Source organism: Podarcis cretensis, assembly GCF_951804945.1.
Source record: "Podarcis cretensis genome assembly, chromosome: 4".
Lineage (NCBI taxonomy): Eukaryota > Metazoa > Chordata > Lepidosauria > Squamata > Lacertidae > Podarcis > Podarcis cretensis.
The window spans coordinates 43,871,781-43,896,338 of NC_137173.1; the positions used below are offsets into that span (position 1 = coordinate 43,871,781).

At 39.6% G+C, this 24,558-nt stretch overlaps 1 protein-coding gene across 4 annotated transcripts in view; it reads right to left on the reverse strand.

Annotated features, from left to right (window-relative positions):
* Positions 1-24,558, reverse strand: part of CADM2 (cell adhesion molecule 2) — a 365,029-nt gene that overhangs the window by 122,421 nt on the left and 218,050 nt on the right. For all 4 annotated transcript variants that reach the window (XM_079974828.1, XM_079974830.1, XM_079974829.1 and 1 more), the window contains one exon: positions 21,004-21,153. In XM_079974828.1, the coding sequence (XP_079830954.1) occupies positions 21,004-21,153 (150 nt within the window). The remainder of the gene's footprint in view (positions 1-21,003; positions 21,154-24,558) is intronic.

Genomic DNA, 24,558 nt, shown 5'->3' on the forward strand with positions numbered 1-24,558 from the left:
GGGGACCCTTCCAACTCTACAATTCTATGATTCTCTGAAAAGAAAAAGACAACTGTTCTCATTTAACATTATTGTGACAACATTTGATGGTTGGAATAAGACCGTCAATTAAAATTTAGCAAAGAATTTTAGGGCTTATTTGAATGCCCTTTCAGATACATCCAATGTTTAATTTGTTTGTTAAAACTCAATGCTAATTTAAAGGAACATGCTATAAAAATACCAGTTGCTAAAGAAAAAATTAATATGAACTTGGCAGTAGCTGTAATTTCTTACAATGTGTGGCATTTTAAACTGCTTTTAACTTGGACTGCATATAATTTGGAATGGTAATAAAAGTCATAGGTGGTGTCAAAAGCCATATTTTCAAATTGCTCTTTTACAACAACAACAAAGAGAGAGAGAGGGATACTCTCCTTTTGGCTAAGCTTTTAATGAGCTCTTGAGTAGTAATTAAAGCCTGAAGTGGTGTGTTTTTTTCTTCATGCCTTGGGAATAAGTACATATTTTTGTCTATTTATAATTTTTAAAAGATCAGTTCAAATTAAGGGAAGAGGGGCTTTCCCAAACACTGAAATTTATTTTGGCTACAAATTTTTTTTATTAAAACCCTGAAGATTTTTTAAAACAAAAATGTAAATCAGTCTTGTTTTCTGTTACAACGACACAGCTGTGGAATTCACTTCCACTGGAGACTTGCCAAACTCTGAACCAGAGCATTTTCCATAAGTATAGAAAGACCTTCTATTTGCTTTGCATATTTAATGTCGAAGGTTAACTTGGAAGAGTAATTTTAATATGACTTGGTATTATATGTTTTGACATATATTGCTGCTATTTTAGTATTGTTTATTTGATGTTAAACTACCCCTTCAATGAATTGGACAGCTAGAAATTAAGATTTCATTAGTGTTCAGTTTTCATTTCTAGGTTCATATACCAAGAAATGCTAAAAAATGAAATAACATTTTGTTTAGTGGAAAGGGAGAATTTGGACCAAACTAAGCATGATTACAGTTATGCATGAAAGCATCTCCAACTTTTTTAAAAATTATCCAAATGCTACCAGGTGCTCAGTGGGGTGTACCTGTGTGATTATGTTTCCCTTACTTGGATTTCCTACTGTTTGAACTGTTAGGAAAATCATATTTGAACATGTTATGTTTTAAGTAATGGGGATAAACAGAATTTTTAGGAGGGCAATTTTCACCAGGAAAATGAGGGAAATGGAACTAACTACAGAGGCTAAAAGAGCTGATGTATGCAAAATAAATTAGAAAGGCAGAATCGTTATTACATCTCTGTATTCTAGTTTGACTTTGAGACATTCAGACAGCTTCAACAGATAAGGGCAATAAAGATTCAAAAATATTTATGCTTCCATATCCTGTAGAGGTGAGTTCCATAGAGCAATTGTGTGATTTTATTATTAAACTGTTACATTTGCATCCAACTCTTCACTGCAGGAATTCTGAGAAGCATTTAGCCTCACAATTGTATATCGGAAACTGGGAAATTAATTCCCCAGTAACCACCAATCAGGTATTTTGAAGCTGAACAGAGGTTTGAATGTTAGTTTCCCACACTCAAATTTGGCAGTCTAAAGTACCCCACACAAATACATCTCATTGCTGAACAGACAAGTCTTAGTGAATTGATCTTTAAAGAAACATATCGTAGCTTTGCACTGTTTTTTAAAAGATGGTATTATGTAAATACATATTGTATTGAAGAGTTAGAAATACTGCATTATGATTTTCTTTTTCCTCTACGATGACCATTCCGTTTTAGCATCAGTGAGAAAAAGGCCTGCATAATGGTGGTGATGTGATTGTTCCTGTGCTACATTTCCCATGCGTTCATTCACACAGAAAAATAAAGTGTTTGTAAAATGGCCCCATAAATAGAGAAGAATTACGATGTGCAGTTTTAATGTGTAGTATTAGAGACTCTCCCATTGGTTGCTGCATGTGGGCTTCCCATAAGCATTCATTTGTCCTCTGTGAAAACAGGATGCTAGGATAGATGTACCTTTGACCTGATCCAATATGGATGTTCTTATGAACATACAGAGGGCCACAGGTTCCCCATTTCTGGGAGAGAATTTCTCTTCTCACCAGATGTCAAAGAGAACAACAACTACCAGACTTTTAGAAGACATCTGAAGGCAGCCCTGTTCAGGGATGCTTTTAATGTTTGATGTATCATAGTATTTTAATATTCTTTTGGAAGCCGCCCAGAGTGGCTGGGGAGGCCCAGCCAGATGGGCGGGGTATAAATAATAAATTATTATTATTATTATTCTCCTGGTCTCTTTCCCTTTGCCCCATATGTTATGGTGCTCCTCTAAGATAACCGCCAGTGCTTCTTTTCTCAAATTCTAGATGTTAGGGCTCTAGCCTTTCTGGGAAAATATTTCTACCAAACTGCAAGCCATTATATCTAAACTCAGCTTATGAGGTTATGTCTGACTAAAGCCTACCATGATCAAATGTGAAGGACCATAAAACACGGCGGCAATAATGACTAACTCCTGGGAAGATGGAAATGCTTTCCACATCTCCTTTCTGAAGAGAACAACACACACCTCAAGAGTAAGCTTATTATAGCAGAAAATTCTATATTGGATACCACTGGGAGCATTTAAAGTCATGGAAGAGTTACAAACAAGCTATGAAACTGAAACTAAATAGCCTCCTGACAGGAGATACTGTGTGTAGACCCCTGCCTCAAAAATCTCAGTTACAAATGGTAACTACAGTGGTATCTCTGGTTATGAACACTTCTGGTTACGCACACTTTGGGTTACGAGCTCCACTAACCCGGAGGTAGTTGCTCCCAGCTGTGAACTTTGCCCTGGGATGCGAGCGGGAGGCATGCGTGCAGTGGGAGGCACCATTGGCGAAAGCGCGCCTCAGGATAAGAACAGTTTCAACTTAAGAACGGACTTCCAGAACGAATTAAGTTCATAACCAGAGGTACCACTGTATTTAGGCAATGGAAACACCTTATAGGCTCTCCTGTTCTGCCCAAAGGACCAGCATTGTAACAACAGCAACAACACTAAGCCCCAATATCCTCCCTGATAGACACACACAAAAGGTAAGTGTTCAGATTGTACATTTCTTATGGGCAGCACCGCCAGAGACATGGATATTTTAATTAAACTCCTGCCACATCACAACACATGAGTGGGTGTGCATTTGACATCACATAAAGCTGCTGCCCAAATGTTTAACAGGATTAAGATAAGACATGTTTCATACAGAAGATGCTCTGAAACATGCTGACAGAAGAAAACATTCACCCTTGCAACACAGAATGGGTTTATGGAATTCTCTTCCACAAGGTGAGGAAGCGGAATAATTCACTGAGGGTGCTCCTGTTCACTGTTCAAGTTAGACCATTATGCTCACCTTCTGCTTGCCCCATTCAAACAGAAAACAGATAACTGGCATAATATGGTCACTGAGCATGCTCAGGCCACATTTGGCTGTACCTGCTCCCTTTTTAGTTCTGTTCATCCTAAACATTTTTTGTTGCTCTGCAAACCTTGCAGCCTTACAAGACTGATGGTATCTCCCACTTATGAATAGGTGGTGCTGTTGTTGCTACATAAAGAATGACACCAACTCCTGAGCATCAGAAATAGAGGGAACAAATGGGCCACTGCAACAAAGTGTTACAGTGTGATGTGCTTTTGAGTGTACCAGTCATTCCATTCCTCCTTCCCCTAGTTTTGCTTCTTCCTCCAACAGCCAGCATTCCATGTTTACCAAGTATGTTCTGACCTCACTAACATGCTTTTGGAGAAGTACGTGTCCAACCTGCATTAAAATCTTTTATTTTTGTCCCATTTACTAAGAATGCTCATCCGCCATTGGTGTATCTTAATCCACAAAACAAAGAGATGAAAGCATTACCACTGTATTTAGTAGTCATATACAAGATGTAAAATACTAGCCGTTTCTCTTTGAAACAGCACTTTTAAAAATCCTAATTCAAACATGAGAACTCTATTCTAATCTTGTGCAGGATTTGATTACCATGAATATGGGAAAGAGAAAACATTTTAGAAGACTGTAGAAAGACCTAAAAAAATTCATTCAATTCAAAGTTTTGAAGTTATAAGACGAAACACAGAGAGAATGAGGGTGGGGTTGAGACTTATCACCCAATCCTAAGTATGTTTACTTTGGAGTAGCTCACACTGGGGTCAACACTATTTAATTCCTGGTAATTCTGTTTAGGATTGTATCTTTAACCATAGATTTATTATTCAGTTAAACTATGTTGACAAGAAGGGTTGCCTTTGGAAATCGAGCAATTATTGCACATTTTATCAAGAACAGGTGGATTACATTCACAGGTGCTAAAGTTACTTGCCAATCTGAATGCCAGTGAGCATTTATTAGTAACCGCATGAGGATCACTACCAGCCTCCCTTTATTGTTCAGCAACCATCAACTAAAAATACTAAATATAGATCAAAATATCAAAATCAACACAGGAAGGGCATCATGGAACACTATACAGAGGTTCCAAGAATATATACCACATAAAATGAATATAAACATGTAGTTTGATTCATATATGGACATTGTGTGTGTGTGTGTGTGAGAGAGAGAGAGAGAGAGAGAGAGAGAGAGAGAGAAAGAAAGAAAGAAAGAAAGAAAGAAAGAATCTTAAATCAACAAACCACCTAATAAATCTGCTTAGAAACTTTAGAGATCAATTCTATGGCAGCTGGGATGGCATCCCAGAGCAGTGGGATACGTAGGATTGTTCTCCAACAAAGTTCCAATGTTGGAGATCATTAGGTATCAATTTGCATGGCCCAACCAACACCAGAGCTTCAACAGCCATGGGGGCAGAAAGGGAGAGTTTCAAGGGACGACCAGAAAATGGTTTGGATACAAAGCCCATCCTGGTACCCCAGCATACTCCCCAACTAGAAAGAGATTTAAATTCACCTGTATTCTTTTCCCACATTTTTTAAAATTTAAATCTTCAAAACACAAAGGTTATTTTTCTCTGGAAAAAGACATTGGCATTCAAAAGGAGGTAAGGATTAAATATACTTTTAATCTCTTTAGAGTTGATGCTATTGTTATTCTTTCCTAGTTAGAAACCAACTTTACAGGGTGATGATTGGGTTAGGATTAAAAGAATGCTAAATAATATTAATAATAGTATCAGAAATACAGGGGACAGAGAAGCCCTTAACAACATGGATGAGAAAGAGGGGAATCAGAGGGAAATTTACTTGGAGTGACAGGAGCAAACTGGAACTCAGATACTCTAGGCTAACCAGCATCTTCCAAAGAAGAAGAGAAAATTAGGGGGAGTGGTAGCAGTGGTCAAATATGGAAGGAGGGAATTGGAAGATGATGGGTCATGAAGTAGAAAAGTTAACAGTCTAGAAAATAAACAAATTGAGGGAGTTGAAAGCTTTTATTACTTGGGCATGAAAGCCTACTTTTCCCCATATATGCAAAGCCATAAGTCTTCCATCTTCTGTCACTCTGAAATTGCTTCTGAATAGAGAACAAAAGCCTTCAGGCCTCCATGTTTTCCATTTTCTTTCCATAGAATATATTATCTGTTATTCAAAAGCCCCACATTCTTTTACTAGAGAAGAAACATTCTTCAATGTAGCTGCATGAACTCATGCAAATCTGCTACAACTTCAGTCTTGGCAAGAAAAAAATACAAATTTAATAAATGATGATGATAAAACTAAACTTGTTGATGAATTCTTGCTTGCTGTAATTGGTATTGCAGGCAGCTTTGTCTACAACCATTCCTCAGCAGAGAAGACTCATCACTGCCCAATAATATAAAGACCAAGATCTTCAGCTACCTTCCACCACTCAAATTTTACCAACACATTATTTCCCCCTTTTAATAGTTACTTATTTCATAGATCATGGGAGGTCTGTGGACATAGTCTGTCTTGATTTCAGCAAGCATTTAACAAGTCATTCCTTGGATTCGTGGCAAAATGTGAGGTAGACATAAGGCTTCAAGCCAACTCTTCCCCACATGCTGGGCTATGTGGTGTTTGAATTGCTTCTGTCAGCTCTCCTTGTGTATTACTGGCTGTCACCACAGCTGCATCACTGGCACAGAGCTTCCCTTCTGTCTGGGAAACACGCAGGTGGGTGTAAGGCCCACCAGGGAACAGTGGTGGAGCTGAGCTGGTCCAGGAACTATCCATCCAGTTCAGTTGGTTAGAGGATCTTCTGTATCCCAAACTATTCTAATAGCTGGCACTGGTTGGCATAGGGGCTGATCTGGGCTTGATTGTTGCACCAGCTTTAAGTTGGTGCAGGGATGTGTCCCAGTCTGTGTCCCCCACTTCCCATGCCAGGCTCTGGATATGGTGGTAGCTCTGCCACACTGCAGAACCTAAGTGGTGACAGCACCAGATTTGGATAGTGGTACAATATGGTTAATTCAATCCAGGTGTGATTGAACCACCATAGCCAATAAATACTCATTAATGGCTCTCATTAATGTGTTAGACTGGAGGAAGGTTTCAAGTGGATTGCCATGGGGCCAACATTTTTTATAAATAATTTGAATGAGGATAAAGAGGGGGTGCTCCTCAAATTCAGGATTACCCAGATCCAGATAGCAAGACAATATAGCTTGGCTGTATTCTATCCTGATTAGGCAACATCTGGAGTACTGTGTCCAGTTCTGAGTGCCACATTGACAAACTGGAGCAGGTCCAAAAAAGGAAGACTAGAATGGTGAGGGGTTTGGAGAAAAGCTTGAAAGTGCTGGGCATGTGTAGTCTGGTGACATGGCAGCTGTCTGCAAATTCTTATAGTCTGGTGTGCAGAAGATCGAGCACTTGTTCTCTGTTGCTCCAGAGGGCAGGACTAAAACTAGCTGATAGAATTTTCAAGGAAGCAGGTATCAGATAAATATTAGGAGAAACATCTTGATGGCAAGAGTTGTGGAACAGTGAACAGGCTCTCATTTACTAAACATATTTAAGCAGAGACTGGATAGCCATCTGTAAGAAGCAAAGCAGTTGAATCCTGCATTGCAGATGACCCCCAATATCCTCTCAATTTCTATTATCCTTTCATAAAAATGTTTATTTACAATGATTCAAAATTTGTTCTTTGTACTTACAATTTCAATTTCAGCTGTAAAACTGCTATAGGCTTTTGGATGATATTTGAATCAGTAATTTCTTGTGGATGTATTTGTACTACATCCACAAATATTTCACTTAGCATTTACAAAATTTGTATTATGATGGTCTCAGAGTTTGGCCATGTGATGCAATAAATAACCTTCTGCTATCTGTTGTATAGAAAGTTTGTGGACAAATTAGCATGCTTAAGACTGCAACATTTAGCTAAAATTCTTTTTAAAAACCCACTCAATAGTATAGTCACAGCCTGTTTTGAAAAACTGAGTACCCTTAATTTTACTTCACATCTGCAGACCTGTGCATTGCAGCATTTGGCCTTGGGCTGGAGAGAGATTACTAGCAAGTCTGACATACTTAAAGGCTGTCAAAGCTGAATTAAAGGAATACCTAAATAAGAACAAAGAAAACAAATAATGTATACAGAGATTATGAAACTAAACATAATGCTTGTACTGCAGCAAGCCACACATTTAAAATACAGCCTGAAGCATAAACAAGAGATATATTACCATATGTTTTAAGGTAATCAAAGGTTAGTGCCAAAGCATTTAAGGATGTTGTAAACTGTGAAAAGGGAAATGATAATCTTCCAAATGTTTAGAACAAAAATGCCACTTTTTTGAGTCATTTTAAAAGGAAAAAATCCCCAAAGTTTAAGGTGAGGAAGGAGACTGCAGCCTGAAGAATACACATCTAATTTTTTTGAAAATAAAATATAACTCTTTTACGTTCTAGTTACAAATATGAGGTGCAGACGAAGAATATGGTTGGAACCCTCAGTAACAGGCCATTGCTTATGTTTAATATACGGAAATGAACACATTCACCAGGCCCCTTTCTCATAGAGATGAAATGAAAGGCGCTGCGGCTTTTTCCTGAAGAGAAGCCAGAATGTATTTAGCTTGTAGTTGTTAAATGAGGCAGAGAAACTTTCATGGGCATTGCAAATCAGTCTCACCTTGTGTCTTACTATGGAGGTGGCCTTGAAGTTGGATGTGCTATCAAAGCTGAGAATGTGTTTATATTATGCAATAAAATGGACAATTTGGCATTTACAAGACACAGTAAAAGGAATGACATAGATGCTGTGTACAGGTCTTGCCTAGGCTTTGTGAACCGAGGAACAATTGCCTATTCAGCTATAGAATCAGTGGATGGACTTGGGGTAGATATTATCTCTCTTGCTTTCTTATGTACACAGTCAAACCTAGAAGCCGCTTAGTACCAATGCTACCTCACATCTAGCAAAAGCTCCAGTTCAAGGTGTGTCTCCAACTATGGACATAATATTTCAAGGCAAGTGCAGCCCATGCAAGACAGGCTGAACACCCAAACTTGAATCAGGCAGCCCAACCCCATCTGGTGCCTCCAAATGTTTTGGACTGTAACTCCTACCATCCCCAGCCAATGTAGCCAGTGGTCAGGGCTGATGGGACTTGTAGTCTAAAACATCTAGAGGGCACCAGGTTGGAGGAGACTGCTATATGCATATACCTGTGGGTAAGTACCATAATATTCAATGGAACTTACTTCTGAGTAGACATGTATACCATTGCAGTATAAGTAGTACTTTTAGTATGGAATTTTGAACTAGATACAATATTGTTTATGTTCTGCTCGAGTCATTTATTTGTGTCTTTCAAGTAACTAACATTTTCACTTTACTATATTATTTGTATTATATACCACTGAACTACTAGCATTTATATACCACTGAAAGGTAAAGGAACCCCTGACAGCTAGGTCCAGTCATGGATGACTCTGGGGTTGCGGAGCTCATCTTGCTTTACTGGCCGAGGGAGCCGACGTACAGCTTCCAGGTCATGTGCCCAGCCTGACTAAGCCGCTTCTGGTGAACCAGAGCAGTGCACGGAAACACCATTTACCTTCCCGCTGGAGCGGTACCTATTTATCTACTTGCACTTTGACGTGCTTTCAAACTGCTAGGTTGGCAGGAGCTTGGCAGGAGCCAAGCAACCGGAGCTCACCCCATTGCGGGGATTCGAACCGCCGACCTTCTGATCAGCAAGCCCTAGGCTCTGTGGTTTAACCCACAGCTCCACCCACGTCCCACTTATATACCACTTATCTACTAGCATTATAATCGGCATTGCATTCCTTAATACATCATAACATTAAACCTATTTACATACTAAATGGCCAGTAGCCTAGAAGAATTATAATGCAAGGCATTCCAACCATCCCCAGTTCCTCACTTATGGAATGAAAATGCTAGTGCCAGCAATGATTCTGTCAGTTTTCACTATTATAACTCTGGCTGAATTTGAGCCTGAAGCACCTGGGCATCCCAAGCATAACAAACAATAGATGACTGTCACTACTTCATCGTTATTTGCATAGTGACATTCATATATAATGGTAGCGATGATTAAAGGAAAATGCTGAGGTTTTCAATACCTTTTTCTCTCTCTCTACAAAAAATGCCTTCTGATTCTGTCAGGGAACTGACAGTGTTGCATAGTGGTTTGAGTGCTGGACTAGGACTTGGGAGACAAGTGCCCACTTGTCCATGACATTCACCTTGGGCCAGTCACTCACTCTCAGCCTAATTTACCTCACAGGTTTGTTGTGAGGATAAAAATGGGGAAGCATAGAATCTTATATGCCACCTTGAGCTCCTTGAAGGAAAGGTGGGATATAAATCATAGAATTGTAATGTTCGAAAGGATCCAGAGGGTCGTCTAGTTCAACCACCTGCAATGCAGGAATCTCAACTAGATCATGCATGACAGATGACCACCCAGCCTCTGCTTAAAAACCTCCAAGGAAGGAGAATCCACCACCATCCATGGGAGTCTGTCCCACTGTTGAACAACTCTTACAGTCAGAAAGTTCTTCCTGAAGTTTAGTCAGAATCTCCTCTCTTGTAACTTAAATCCATTGGTCTGGGTCCTACCCTCCGGAGAAGGAGAAAGCAAGCTTGCTCCATCCACCATATAACAACCTTTTAGATATCTGAAGATGACTGTCATACCTCTTCGCAGTCTTCTCTTTACCAGGCTAAACATACCCAGTTCCTTCAACCGTTTCTCATAAGGCTTGGTTTCAAGACCCTTGATCATATTGGTTGCACTTCGCTGCACATATTCTAGCTGTGTTCGGACGGAGGCAAAATAGAGTGGTACTATTACTTCCCTTGATCTGGACATTATATTTCTGTATGATTTACGTAGCCTGGAAAAGCATTAGTGTTTTGGTTTGTTTATTTTTGTTTTTGCTACTGCATCCCATTCATGTTAACTTATCTTAAGCTTGTTTTCTACTAAGACCCCTAGATCTTTTTCATATGTACTACAGGCAAGCCAAACATCCCCATCTTTTATTGATGCAGTTGGTTCTTCCTGCCTAAGTATAGGACCTGGCATTTGTCCCTATTGAAATTCATTTTTTTTTTTTAGTTTGGGCCTAGTTCTCCAATCAGTTAAGGTCAACTTGAATTCTGATTCTGCCTTCTGAGGCATTGGTTACCCCTCTCAGTTTGGTACCATCTGCAGATTTGTTGAACATCTCCTCAATACCTTAATCCAAGTTGTTTATAAATATGCAATAAATAAATGTAACTAGATAACAACATCAAAGGAAGAAATCAGCCACTCTAACATCAGATACTTTGTTGCAGAGAAAGGAAGAAAAAAGACTCTGTCCTAACTGCAAATTTTTTTACCCAGGACTAAAAAACTGTAGATAATCCAAGTGCCTAGATTGGTAGTGTGATCACTTTAAAAATTGGAATATTTACTGAATGCCGAGGAAGATGGCAGCTAAAATATAAGTTGCCATCTTTTATTTTATAGAGCCATCTATATCCCAATTATATAGGGATTTGGTTGATCTGATTTACATCCTATGCCTTTTTAAAATGTGCTTTTTTTGAGGGGGCAATTGGCTTGTTTTTATTTTAATTATGTATTTTGTGGTTTTATATCTTGATTTTATTCTGTGAACTTGCCTGAGACCGCCAGGTATAGGGCAGTATATAAATTCAATAAATAGACAAAAATAAATTACATGTGTGCTGTCATTAGAGAAGGACTCAATTAGCTCTATTCATCACTGACACCATATATATCATGGAAATACATAAGGAATAAGATGCTGGGAAAGGAAGGGGGGGGGGACATGTTCCTTCAAAGAGACCAAATAAAATCAAGTAAGCAATGCACAAAACTAATTAAAGTTGATGCAACAAAAACTAAAGCATTTTTGATGCAATTTATTAAACAGAAAGGCTGTGAAATTAACAGCAATCAAAAACTAATTAAAGCTGATGCAATAGAAGCAGCCAAAGAATGCCTGATAACATTTATTGAGCCAAAGAAACATGGCTGTCAAGTTAAACGAAATCAACCACATTCTGTTTTTGAATAGTAACGCAAAGATAATTATGCACTGGGTGACACTCTCTGAATAAGATTCAAGTCATTACCTCAGAAGACAAAAGGATTGACATGCAGTACTAAAGTGCTTCCACAGAAAGAGGGCCTTAATGTTTAAACCTTTGAAGAGATTCCTACTCCTAGAGTATGACTCATCAATTAAATATAACATGTCATTGTTATGTTATGATAACCATTAATTAATAACTGACATTTGTGATACTTATGTTGCCTAACAGGGCATTTCAAACTAGGAACAGAGCTCCAACTACTTCCCAGTCTTTCCTATGTTATACCTAAGAAATCACATTAACTGACATTTCAAGTCAAATGCCCAGGGGCAAAACAGACTCTTTATCCTCCTATAATGCTTGGCAACCTTTCATCTCTTACATGTGTTGCAATGACCAAATGAGACAACCACCCCAGACTCAAGAAAACCATTCCAACAGCTTACTGGATTAGGGACTTTGGATAGCCTTGTTAAAAAATTGTTGTATAACAGGATATATATTTCTTATATATCCTAAACTGCTTTGTATGTTCTTTAAGATTAAAAAGAACAAGCTGTCATTGTTGTCTTTAAAAGTTTTTATTATGCTTGAAAATAATAAAGTATAGCACCTATATTTTCAAAAGCACCTGTCTTTCCATTTTGAGCTAAATATTCCAGAGTCAATCGATGGCCAGGCAATGGCCAATTTCGCATGATCAAATCTCATTTTAGCAGAATGAGATATGCATGATTTTCACCTGCCAGAATAAAACCCCATTGCTCATCCCTTCATGCATGCAAGCAAGCAAGTCAAGAAGTCTCAGTTAACCATTTCTTCCTGTTTGATTCAAATCAGATCCTATTGGTTAATGGCTAAGCTTCCTGGGTATGGAAGCTAAATTGTTTTATTGTGTATTTTAATTATGTGCAGGCATATTTTATAAAGCGTGTTATCTTTCATAGAGAGCATGTGTTGCGGTGGGGTCTGATAGGCCACACCTCTGTTGCTGGGCGGCTTAGTATGGGTGACCATCTGCAGTGATTGGGCAGCTGGGTTACCGGGCAAATTTTGGTGTTGCCATTTAGGGGGACGGACCAAAGGTTATAAAATCAAGTCACGCAGCACTGACTGGGCTCTTTTGCTGCATGCATCGGATTACCCGCCCACCCTCCCTAATCTAGGGCTATTGCGTTGACCTTGCTATGCCTGTCATGGGGTTGTCTGCTTTTGGGACAGGGGCCTGGTAGGAATTTGTCCATTTGGCTGATTGGCTGGTGCCATTTGGTTTTTGCCTACTGCGTAGCAAATCGTCACAACTTGTAAGGTTACGATTAGGCATTGGTTAAAAAATTGATTGGTGGAGGGGTAAGGATTGGTGGTGCCTGCCCCTCCAATGCTGCTGCTGCAAGGGAATTCCATTAAAGGAATCCAGGGGCTTGCCATTCTTTCGTCCATTTTCCTCAATGGAGCTTAGGGCCGCGCAAGCCCCCGGGAGCGTGGGGGGTGGGGGTGAGGGTCTGGTGCCCGGCTCCATGCTCTCCCCAATATTGTTTTCCCTTACTGGCTTTCTCTGGAATCCAGAAGTCAGTTCTGTCCCTGGGCGTGGGGACAGATAATCATAACCAATGCCTAAGCAACCACTCACATTTATGTATTTTAATAAAGTTGTGGCCAAAATTATGCCAAAAACCTTAAACAAAAATTATGTGTGAATTGTGAATTATTTAGGGGTGGCTTGGGGGACCTCAACACACAACTAGCTTTTCTACTTATAAACTACTTAGAAGCTATTTGGCAAGTAAGGAGTATATTAATCAAATGATCAAACATTTTATTTGTTAAAATAGTTAAAAACCATGTTAAAAACCATAGTTAAAACCATGCTCAAGGTAATTTACAACATGTAAAAAAAAAAAAAAGTACACTAACTGCAAACACAACAAAGGTAGTCATAAACAATAAAGACATACCCTTCCAATTGTCCCTGTTTTCCAGGGACAGTCCCCGAATTACATCCCGGCTTCTGATTTGATCCCAGAACGTTGCTATTTCCTCTGCTAGTGCTGCCACCGCAGAGCTCAAGAAAAAAGATGAGTCAGTTGCCATAGCCCTGTCTGAGTCATGTTGGCAAGCAAGCAGGGGCTAGGTATTTCTGAGGAACACTTGCTTGAGAACAGAATCCACATATGAAGTCAAACAGTCTAGTGGTCAGGGAATCCAGATGATCACAAAGCCAAGAGCCCAGATGGAGGGCAGAAAGCCGCAAGGTAGAGCTAGGAACTACAGGCATTGTTTCCAGCATCTGACTACTGCTGAGAGCTCTGTTTAAGAGGTTTGGAGCCAGCTGATTCTCATCAGTGCATTCTGCTCTTTGTCTCTGATGGATGATCAGCTGCAGGTGGGCTCACTCCTCCTTCTCCCTCTTCAGACTGGTGTTCAACAGGTGAAGTTGGCTCCTCAACCATTATACTGATGCTTGTTCCGACTGGCTGTGAGGTATAATCCTGTTGCCTCTCCATGGCCGCTACTGCCAGTCTCCTCCCTTGGGCACCTCATAGTGACTGCTGGAGAGTTAGTGAATAATAGGAGAGCCTGCTGCCACCAAGGCCCAGCCTCACTCTGAGGGGCAGGCAGAGGGCAAGGCTACCCTGGGCAGAAAGAAAGGGGGAGTGGAGCGCAAGGTTTGTTTGTTTTTTAAATGCTTTGTGTGTCTGTGTTTAATCTTGCCCTTTTCCAAAATTTATTTATTGATGTGTGCTTTTCTTTTTGTAAATCTACCAAAGAATAAAATAAAATCAGCATTAAGAGGTTTTCACTGGACGGTGGAGAGTGTGTGTGCTGTGTCCCATTGGTGTAGTGGTGGTGGACACGGCCCAGGACTGACCGGCTAGCAGCCTGAAGGGCCCTGTCCTGCCTCTCTCCACCTGGCTTGGGCGGGGCCTGACAGGCTCCATAAAGGAGTTCTGCTGCTGGGCAGAGAGGGCTCTGTTTTTGTCTGTTTTTTTAATTCCTTTTATTTTCTATCTATGTCATTTTAAATTGTGATTGATATTAATGCTGTGTTCTCAGTTTTAGATTTTATGATTTATGTGGAAATTGTTTTCCATTTGGTTGTGTACTTTTTGATGTGTTTTATTTATTGTTTATGACTTTTGTTATGTTGGTATTTATGTAAATCTTGTCATGCTGTAAGCTGCCTTGAGCATTGTTGTAACTATGGAAAGGCAGCTTACAAATAAGATGATGATGATGAAATTCTTGGTGGGGGGGTGGGGGAGGGCTATAAAATGGGGGGTTGAGGAGGGTCAGTTATGAGGAGTGAGAAATGCCCTATCTTCATCTGAGCAATGTTGGAGGATATGTAAACAAAGCACCAAAATGTGCATGAAGAAATTGGAACAATTTCCACATAAAACATAAAATCTAAAATAAAGATATAAAACATTAAATTCAGCAGCAACGCCCCCCCCTCCAACTAAACAATATCCCCGCCTAACAACCAACAGCAAATTAAATTACAGCTGTGGCGTTTCTCTGTTCTTAAATTAATCAGTGTACAGGATTGCTCTGCCTATCTTTCTCATGGGGAAATCAGCATTCATGGCTGCTGAAAATGTGTACATGTGCAAACCTCACTCCCCAGTCTCTCTACCACTCCAAGATAAAAAACATGCTTTCCGTCCCTTATAGGAAAAAGGGCTATTTTATTTACATTGTTTAAGTAGGCCAAGCAGAAATCATAACAGGTGACATATACAGAAACACAGAACACAGCTTCCACTATTTAAGCTAATAAGTTAACCACTGTTTCCTGTAGATCCTTAATGAATTTTAAATTATTATTTTTTGAAATTACTGAAAGCAGTTAAGAAAAGGTGGGGGGGGGGAATGTAACAGTATTGCATGCATATTGTCTTTTATTATTAAATTTTAAACTACAATATTTATGTTTTCATTTTTCCCATCCTGCACCTGTTTTTATCTACTTTTTGCTTTTCCAGCACAGATACAACGTGTGGCATTAGAGTGGGTGTATACATGTTTTTCATAGACAGTGAAAATAGTTGCTATATTATATTAATAAAATCAATTTATTTATGAATATTCTCTCATTATTCAGTAAGACTGGCGGGATTCTGTGTGGTCCTCTCAACACCCTTCATTACAACCTGACAACATGGTGATCTGATTTTTAATCTCACAGTCAAGGTTTTCCTTTTCTTAAGTATGAAAGCAAAAACTGCTACTTTGGCAGGAATTTTAAAAAACCCATCAAATAAATAAAGCGGGGGGAATGATGTGTTTTAGGAGCATATTAATCTGCAGTAAGACCCTAGATGTTCCCATGATTATAAATATAGGAAATATCCACAGCTAACCAGAGCCACATTCCTATATATTACCTAAAAGTCATCAGTACAGGAAAATGCAGAGAAGTAAAATGAAGACATAAAATAGAATCCATTTGAAAGACGTTCATACCAAACTGGGGGGGGGGGGGGAGGATATATCATTTGGGCTAGTTTAATAGTCTCTCTCATTAGGAGAAACGAACACACACTGAGAACATATCTCTGCCTTCTGATTAAGCAATGAGCCAATACAGCTGTAAATCTTCCAGAAATTCCCTACGGTTCAACTCAAAAGAGCAGTGTTTTACTCTTTTCACCTCCTATCCTTCATTTTCAGACCATCATTGTGTTAAGTACATAGGAAAACTCTTCATCATGCTGTTAAAAGAAACAGGGTTTTTCCCTGCTATCCTGAGCAGCTTTGATACTGTAAGTTCTTCTTATTTTTAGAGTGATAAAAAGATTCATAGAAAGGTAATTAGTCTATTGACTTCATAGCAGAGGAATGATAAATATTTAGGCCACAATTATTCACCTTAAAAATTATATGCACAATAAAGTCCAATTTCTTTCTCCATCTACCCTGTAGGGCAGATCTCTTTGTCTGAACTAATTTGCACAGGTAGGGAGTCTGAGGAACAGAGGCATACAATGATAACAAGAAACTTAATCTCTAAGCCTTGCTGATAAATTTAAAATTGACAAATCATTGGATGAATATGGCAACCACCTGAAAGTATTATCAGGCTGACTATGGCTAATAGTCACAATGGCTGTGCACTACTTGAGTACCAGTACCTGGGGAGAACAAGTGGAGCAGAATGAGCTTGCGCTCCAGTCTTCCTTGTGGACTTCCCATAGGCATCTGGTTAGCTGTTATGAGAACAGGATACTGGACTAGAATTCTGTTAATTTAGTCCAAAATCCATATTGGAACAATATGTTTATTAGACCAAACAAACAGCACAAAATAGGCTTGTATACTATTTAGTGACATTTGGTTGGTAATAAAGATATTGTCTTAATATGGATTTTGGTATTATTCTCATTGGCCAATGTGGCTGCTTTATTGCAATCCAAATGCATATTTTAATTCATCATTGTATGTAATTTTATGTGTGCACTTACTTAAATTAATATTCTTTCTCGAATTGCACTTTGGCAATATGCTTTTCTCACTGATCTATTATATAAAAGCTGATATATTTTTGAAGAGTACCATTATGATCAATGACGAGAATTGTGAATCGACATAATAATCTCTCTATATAGGACAACAGCTAAAGAATTGCAAAACTTTTTTTTTAAAAAAAGGACATTTAAAAATAGTATATAGTATATTAAATAAGATATACAAGTTAAAGAAGGTATATAAGTGCCCATGATTGGATGAAAAGTCAAATTTTCCATGAGATAAATCATATTAGAAAGTGCTGCAAAATTAAATCTGTTAACACAGAACAAATGCAAAGAATAAGGTGTTTGGGCAGAAGGAGATGAAAATATATTTGAACATGGTCCTTTCCTTTTCCAAATTCATTTGTTAACTACAACACCATCTTTCCTATCTAAAAATAACATTCAAATGCTACAAAATGCTGAGTTTTCATATTAGATTTTTGCTGGCTTTACTTTATTTTGCACTGTAACACATGACATGTAGCTAACTGAGCAATTTGATTAGGGTATTTCAATTTCATGCCATGATACTGAAGGTCATGAATTTAATCTTCCTCTATTCATTGTCACCATTTCTGCTGCTGCCCATAAATTAAGTAAAGCAACACTTTTGCTGAATAACTGGCCATCTACTCTAGAAATACCCTCCAACAGCCCTTCAAACAAAACAAGCCAGTGTTCGTATTCTAGGTCTCTGCCTAATGGGGGCGAATCCTATTTGTGCCTCCACACTGTCTGTGTGGGGAATGAGGACATTTGGAATGAGGGTGGTTTGTGACTTCAGGAGAAAGGGCTGCATCTAGCCTTAAACGCAGGCCATCAGCAGTGCCAGTGCTGACTTCATCCTAAGGAAAACATCAATGATTGGGAGCGGAGAAGTTTTCTGTTTCTCTCAATAAGGGCAACAGAAACGTATCTTCCCTGCTTGCAAACTTTACATTGTGTCTTGATAGCATATTGAGTGGAGCTTATGCTACCTTTGTGCAATCCTCAGGATATTCATTGAGTGTAATCCTATTGCACGCTTACCTGGGAGTAAGTCCTATTGAACTCAGTGGGACTTCTGAATAGATCAACATAGGATTGAGCTGCTAAAATATTCCTTTCATCATCTTTCTATTGTTTTATCCAATACAGCAATCTGTTCCTGTTCCAGAGAAAAAGCCTCTGGGCGAGTGGCTGTGGAATTACCTTTCTTTTTTGATATTTTATGTTTTCTGGATTTCTAATGAATGTTACTGCCATTTGAAAGCACGGACACACACACCAAGTATAAGCATTATTGTGTCTCAGACTAAAAACTTGTAAGTATATTAATGCTTTAATATTAACTGCATTTTTGCACTGTCATTCTATCTGATATTTTCATTGAAGAATAAGGTGTTTCTATATGGAATTTATTGACCAGGTTTAAGGCAGAGCCCTATAAAACTACCGTAATCTCCATGCTTTAAAACTGACCTCTCAGCATCTTGGAGGGATCTGCATATTCCATACCTGCATGTCATGTCTCCTAGCCATTTGCCAACCCTATGTATTTGTTTGGTGCTGTCACTTCACAGTAAAAGAATGTGGTGGGGTCCTTCCATAGTCCTGGCAAATAGCCACACTTGCTTGCTTTCCCCTTCCAGTTGAAGGCTCAGAACTGTTGCTTCATTTTAGCATTCAAGTCAAAAAGAGCGCCAAACAATATATATGCCCTGTGTTTAATTTTTTTTTATGCTCCAGAATGCTGTGAATAAAGTTGTTATTCACAGCATTCACCATTAACAGTGGACTATTCAGATATAAAACTTTTGTGTAGAATTCACCAGTATTTTGCATATGTCTATAACATGTGACGCAGGGGGACGCAGGTGGCGCTGTGGGTAAAAGCCTCAGCGCCTAGGGCTTGCCGATCGAAAGGTCGGCGGTTCGAATCCCTGCGGCGGGGTGCGCTCCCGTCGTTCGGTCCCAGCGCCTGCCAACCTAGCAGTTCGAAAGCACCCCTGGGCGCAAGTAGATAAATAGGGACCGCTTACTAGCGGGAAGGTAAACGGCGTTTCCGTGTGCAGCTCTGGCTCTGGCTCTGGCTCTGGCCAGAGCAGCGATGTCACGCTGGCCACGTGACCCGGAAGTGTCTCTGGACAGCGCTGGCCCCTGGCCTCTTAAGTGAGATGGGCGCTCAAGTGAGATGGGCGCACAACCCCAGAGTCTGTCAAGACTGGCCCGTACGGGCAGGGGTACCTTTACCTTTACCTATAACATGTGAAGTAGCTGTTTAGTACTCAAATGGAGAACTGAGTTGCCAAATTTAAGGTAAATGGAAAAGTAATTAAACAAGTATTGACCAGGAGGAAGACCCCACAGAAACATTTGCTTACAAGTAATTAAACAAGTATTGACCAGGAGGAAGACCCCACAGAAACATTTGCTTACAATCCCTACCCTGCAAGTAATGCCATCTAAACATGGTATCAGGATGCCACAGATACAATAAAGCCAGACTACAGTCAGAAAACAGGAAACAACTTACATTTAAAGCACATAATACTAGAAAGGTAGTCCAGGCTACAGACCACAGGTCAAGTCACACAAACTTTATGCAGTCAAGGAATTAAGGAATCTAGAAACCATTTTTGTATGGGGAATAATGAGCTGCAAGTCTAACCCCTCCCCCCCCCCGCCGCCCAACCTCCTTCTTTATCAGGTCTCCCTGATTAAAAAAACTAAAAACACACATAGAGCAGATAGGTAATAGAAGTGAGACTAAATATAAACTAATTAAATGTATAATAATATATAATAAAAGTATTCAATAGCTTCCCATACTTTATCTTATGGTAATCCTTATAACAATCAAAAAATGTAGATCAGCATCATTATCTCCATATTGTGGACTACAGCTCAAGTCACACATACATATTATTTGATCAAGGAAATAAGTACATAGGCAACACAAAAATATGTTCTCTTGCACTATGGGTGAGCACACACATACAACCAACAGCAATATGTGGACCATGATCCTACCTGGTCATGGGCTATGGCTGAGTAGGTAGTGGGAAGCCAAATAAACAGCACAATCAGGTGGGTGCTGGGTGCCCTACTTTTAGAAGGACAGTCACTATATTGAAGCAGTCAGCCAGCATGGCTCCTTCTCACTGCTTCTCTCTCTCGTTCTCCCCAATGCTGGCCATCACACTATAAGGGCAGCTGTCTGCCGCTATCATGAGGCATAAACACACCATCACTGTTTTGAGTAAGCCTGGGTCCTCCATGCTACTGCTCAGTGATTGAGGAACAGCCTCCAGAACCAAGGGGTGGTGATAATTTCAAGTATCTGATGTACATGCCAGGAAAACTAGACTGTCATGGAAAACTGGGGACCCAGTTTCCCCAGCCCATACCCAGAAAAACCAACAGCGGAGCGAAAACAAGTCAGTTAGCAATCAGAACCAAGAGGCATTAACATAGTCCAAACATCAACATCTTTACATTTTTCTGATTTCACTCCCAGTGTTTGCCAGATTCACTGCATTCAGCCGAACATTTTTTGAGCACCCACCACTATCAGTTTTAACATTACTTATTTATCGTTCATTTGTCTGCATGCCTCAGTCAGGGCCATAGCTACTGAGGGGAGCTATCCAGGTATTTTGCTCCATTGAAGCCTCCAGAGAGGTGTCGTTGAGGCTCTGGAGGGGGATTCCAAACTGGGTCTTTGACCTGGGTAAAATAAAGCCTGGTTTTGGCCCTGCCTCAGTTTCACTCCATTGGACAGACTCCTGGATTTGACCATGGTGCTCAAGCGAGCAATTCTTGGCAAATAAATAAAAAACTGTAGGACATTATTAAAGCAGTTTATACTTTTTTAAATCAAATTATTTATTACTTAAGTAAGTTAGAAATCAAAGCATATTCACCTTTCTTGTCATCGAAGTACAGAGTCTGTTGAGCTGGATTTGACCACTGGAGGGAGGTGTTATCATTTTGATCAACCCTACAGGTCAACGTTGCTGTTTCACCCTCGATAACTGTAACATTCTGTGTGAGTGGAAACTGCCCTTGGCTACCTGCAGGGAGGATATATAAGAAAAAGAATGCAGGTTAGGTTACTGCAACACATTATACATAGGGATGTCTCTGAAAATGGTTTTGTGGTTTTTATGATGTAATGTTATGTTGTGAACTGCCCTGAGATCCATGGATGAAGGGCAGTATAAAATTTAATAAATAAAATAAAACAAAACATTACATTAAAACTTATAGGGGAATAGTAATAGCTTTAGTCTCCCAGAGGCTTGTGCATTGGGTAACTGTTGTTTTATTAGTTTATTTGCAGGAAAAATAAACCTAAGAAACATTAGTATTGTCCTATAATGCTTGTCCGGGACGCGGGTGGCGCTGTGGGTAAAAGCCTCAGCACCTAGGGCTTGCCGATCGAAAGGTCGGCGGTTCGAATCCCCGCGGCGGGGTGCGCTCCTGCTGCTCGGTCCCAGCGCCTGCCAACCTAGCAGTTCGAAAGCACCCCCGGGTGCAAGTAGATAAATAGGGACCGCTTACCAGCGGGAAGGTAAACGGCGTTTCCGTGTGCGGCTCTGGCTCGCCAGAGCAGCGATGTCACGCTGGCCACGTGACCCGGAAGTGTCTCCGGACAGCGCTGGCCCCTGGCCTCTTAAGTGAGATGGGCGCACAACCCCAGAGTCTGTCAAGACTGGCCCGTACGGGCAGGGGTACCTTTACCTTTTACCTTTTATAATGCTTGTCCATCCTTGTCATAAAGATAAGCAATTCAGGGAAAACAACCTCAATATCTGAACTATTTACCATATCTGTGGATGATGAAGAATCACAATATTCATGTGATTGTGGTAAGCTCCACCCATGCCCCTTAAGCTGTCATCCTTATAGAGTAGTGCAGGAGGGGCCACTGGAGATAAATTAGAGAAACAACCAGCAGCTACTGTGTCACAAGGAGAGGACTTTTGGTGGTGGAACTCAACACAGAGGAGGTGGAGCCAGGGCTCCATGCAAAAAGATAATGAATGACCTGTGCTGGAGCAAGTATAGATTCAGAAATCATGCATTTGCATTGTGCTGGCAGCAAAAACTCCATTGCTAAAGGGAAGAAAACTTATGAAAAGTATTATTTCACTGGGTCTACACTTTTTAAAGATTTATTTATTTATTTTGTTTTTATGCTACCCTTCATCCAAAGATCACAGGGAAATTGATAAAATACAATATGCTCCAAGTATGAATAACGTTGACTATCACCTTTGACATATTAAAAAACAAAATGTATCATATACTGCATTATTTATTTAATCCAAAAGAAGCACAGGGCACAGGGCAACATGCAGTAAAACAACACCTATAAATAAAACACATTCAAATAACTGAGACATAATGAAATATTAAATATAATTAAATCCATGAGCCTGAATTAAAAATTTAAAACTGAAAACACATATAAAACACATTTTTCCTTCTCATTTTCCACTCATTCTTCCAGCATTTTAAAAAATGGTCCTTGCTTCCCAGCGTCTATTGATGCAATACGGTGTATGTAAAACCTAACTATGAAAGCAGTCATAACTTTGTGTTTGATATGAGTATGAAAGCAGTTTATGGATAGAGGCACTGAAGGAGCACAATAATGGTCATTTTTTTGTCTGGATCCACTAGTAAACAGGCAAACGAAAGTCAAATGGTTGATGGGGGATTATGCACAGAAAAAAATGAAACACATTTAAAGCACATTCTAAATGCTTGCTTGGATTTCTCTGCCTTTTTAATAAACCAGGGAATGAGCCCCCCCCCAACACACTGTTATGGAGTTACAGGTTGTGTAGCAGTTAGAGTGTTGATCTAGCATTTAGGAGACCAGGGTTCAAGTCCCTACTTAGCCACAAAACTCACTGGGTGACCTTAGGCCACACACTGCCTCTTAGCCTCAACTACCTCACAGGGCTGTTGTGGGATTAAATGAGAGGCGGGAGAACAATGCATGACCCCTTGATTTTATTGGAGAAACTGCTGAGATACAAATGGATTAAATACATAAAATACACCATATAAGAACTAGAAGAAGTTAGTTATAATTTGTATGTTGATGTGTAGAACTGCTTTTTCCTGGTCAGATTTCACTGTTAACAACAACAATAGTAAATAAATTATAACTTTTTTTCTTTCCTTTGCTTCTCTACTGGTGAAAAAACTCACTTATTCGTCTTGCTAAATATGGATTATGCTGTTTCAAAGGAGAATTATAATTTGATGTCCCTCACAAATCTACCCAGTTTCCCCTTCTGTCTTCCAGTCTCACCTAGATACTTCTCATTAGCTGGAAATGTGATGATTTTGCTCTGCCATATGTGGCTCCAGCATGTGCAGAAACTTAACAGCTATCTTGTTACCAATTATTTGAAGGAGTAAAAAGAACATGTATTTATTCTACCACCTACATCCACATCCATGAAGAGAATTGAATTAGTAATCCACACCGAGGGACAAAAGCATAAATTCCTCTGAATCACAATGCACATGAACTGGAACCATATATCCAGTTACAGATAGGTAGCCGTGTTGGTCTGCCATAGAGAAACCAGTAGGAGAACACTTCAATCTCCCAGGACATTCTATACAAGATCTCAAAGTAGCTGTTTTACTACAAAGGAATTTCAGAAATAGACTGGAAAGAGAAGCTGCTGAATTGCAACTTATCACCAAACTTAAAACCATGAAGAGACCTGGTCTGAACAAAGACCTTGGATTCTTATCTCATTATACATGACAAAGCCATTTTTCACCTTTTCACCCCTTGCTTTTTCCTGTAAGACCTATTGCAGTCGTTAAGAGTCGTCAACAGGCTCATCACAGCTATCTGCCAATCACCCATTCCCACCACCCTTCTGAGTAATACCCCTCCCCACCTTCTCACTATATAGAAGGGTCTGGAAACTACTGTTTCAGTGTATCTGAAGAAGTGTGCATGCACACGAAAGCTCATACCAAGAACTGACTTAGTTGGTCTTTAAGGTGCTACTGGAAGGAATTTTTTTGTTGGAACCATATATATTGTGAAACATTTAGAGGTTGATTAAACAAAATAGTGGTCTTCTGGCAGCACTTTCCAAATTGTGGCTCTAGTTAACCATATAGAATGCATAAAGAAATATATACGAAGAAAAAACAAACAAACGAAAATACCCTGCACTGAGAGCAACAGTAAGGATTATAATAATAAGAACAAATACATCCTGGTAATAATTACTGAGTTTGGAATAAGCTTAGCAGGATGTTGAAAAGCAAGCACCAGCACTATAGTATATGAACATATCTACACAGGTGAAATATGATCCTAAACCGATGATGCTAAAATGTAGCTCAAAGTACATGGAGAACGTTAAGTTGGGTTGCCACTTGGGGTCCAATCCACAAAGTCTAGAGCTGACTTTATTTTCTTGTAACACAAA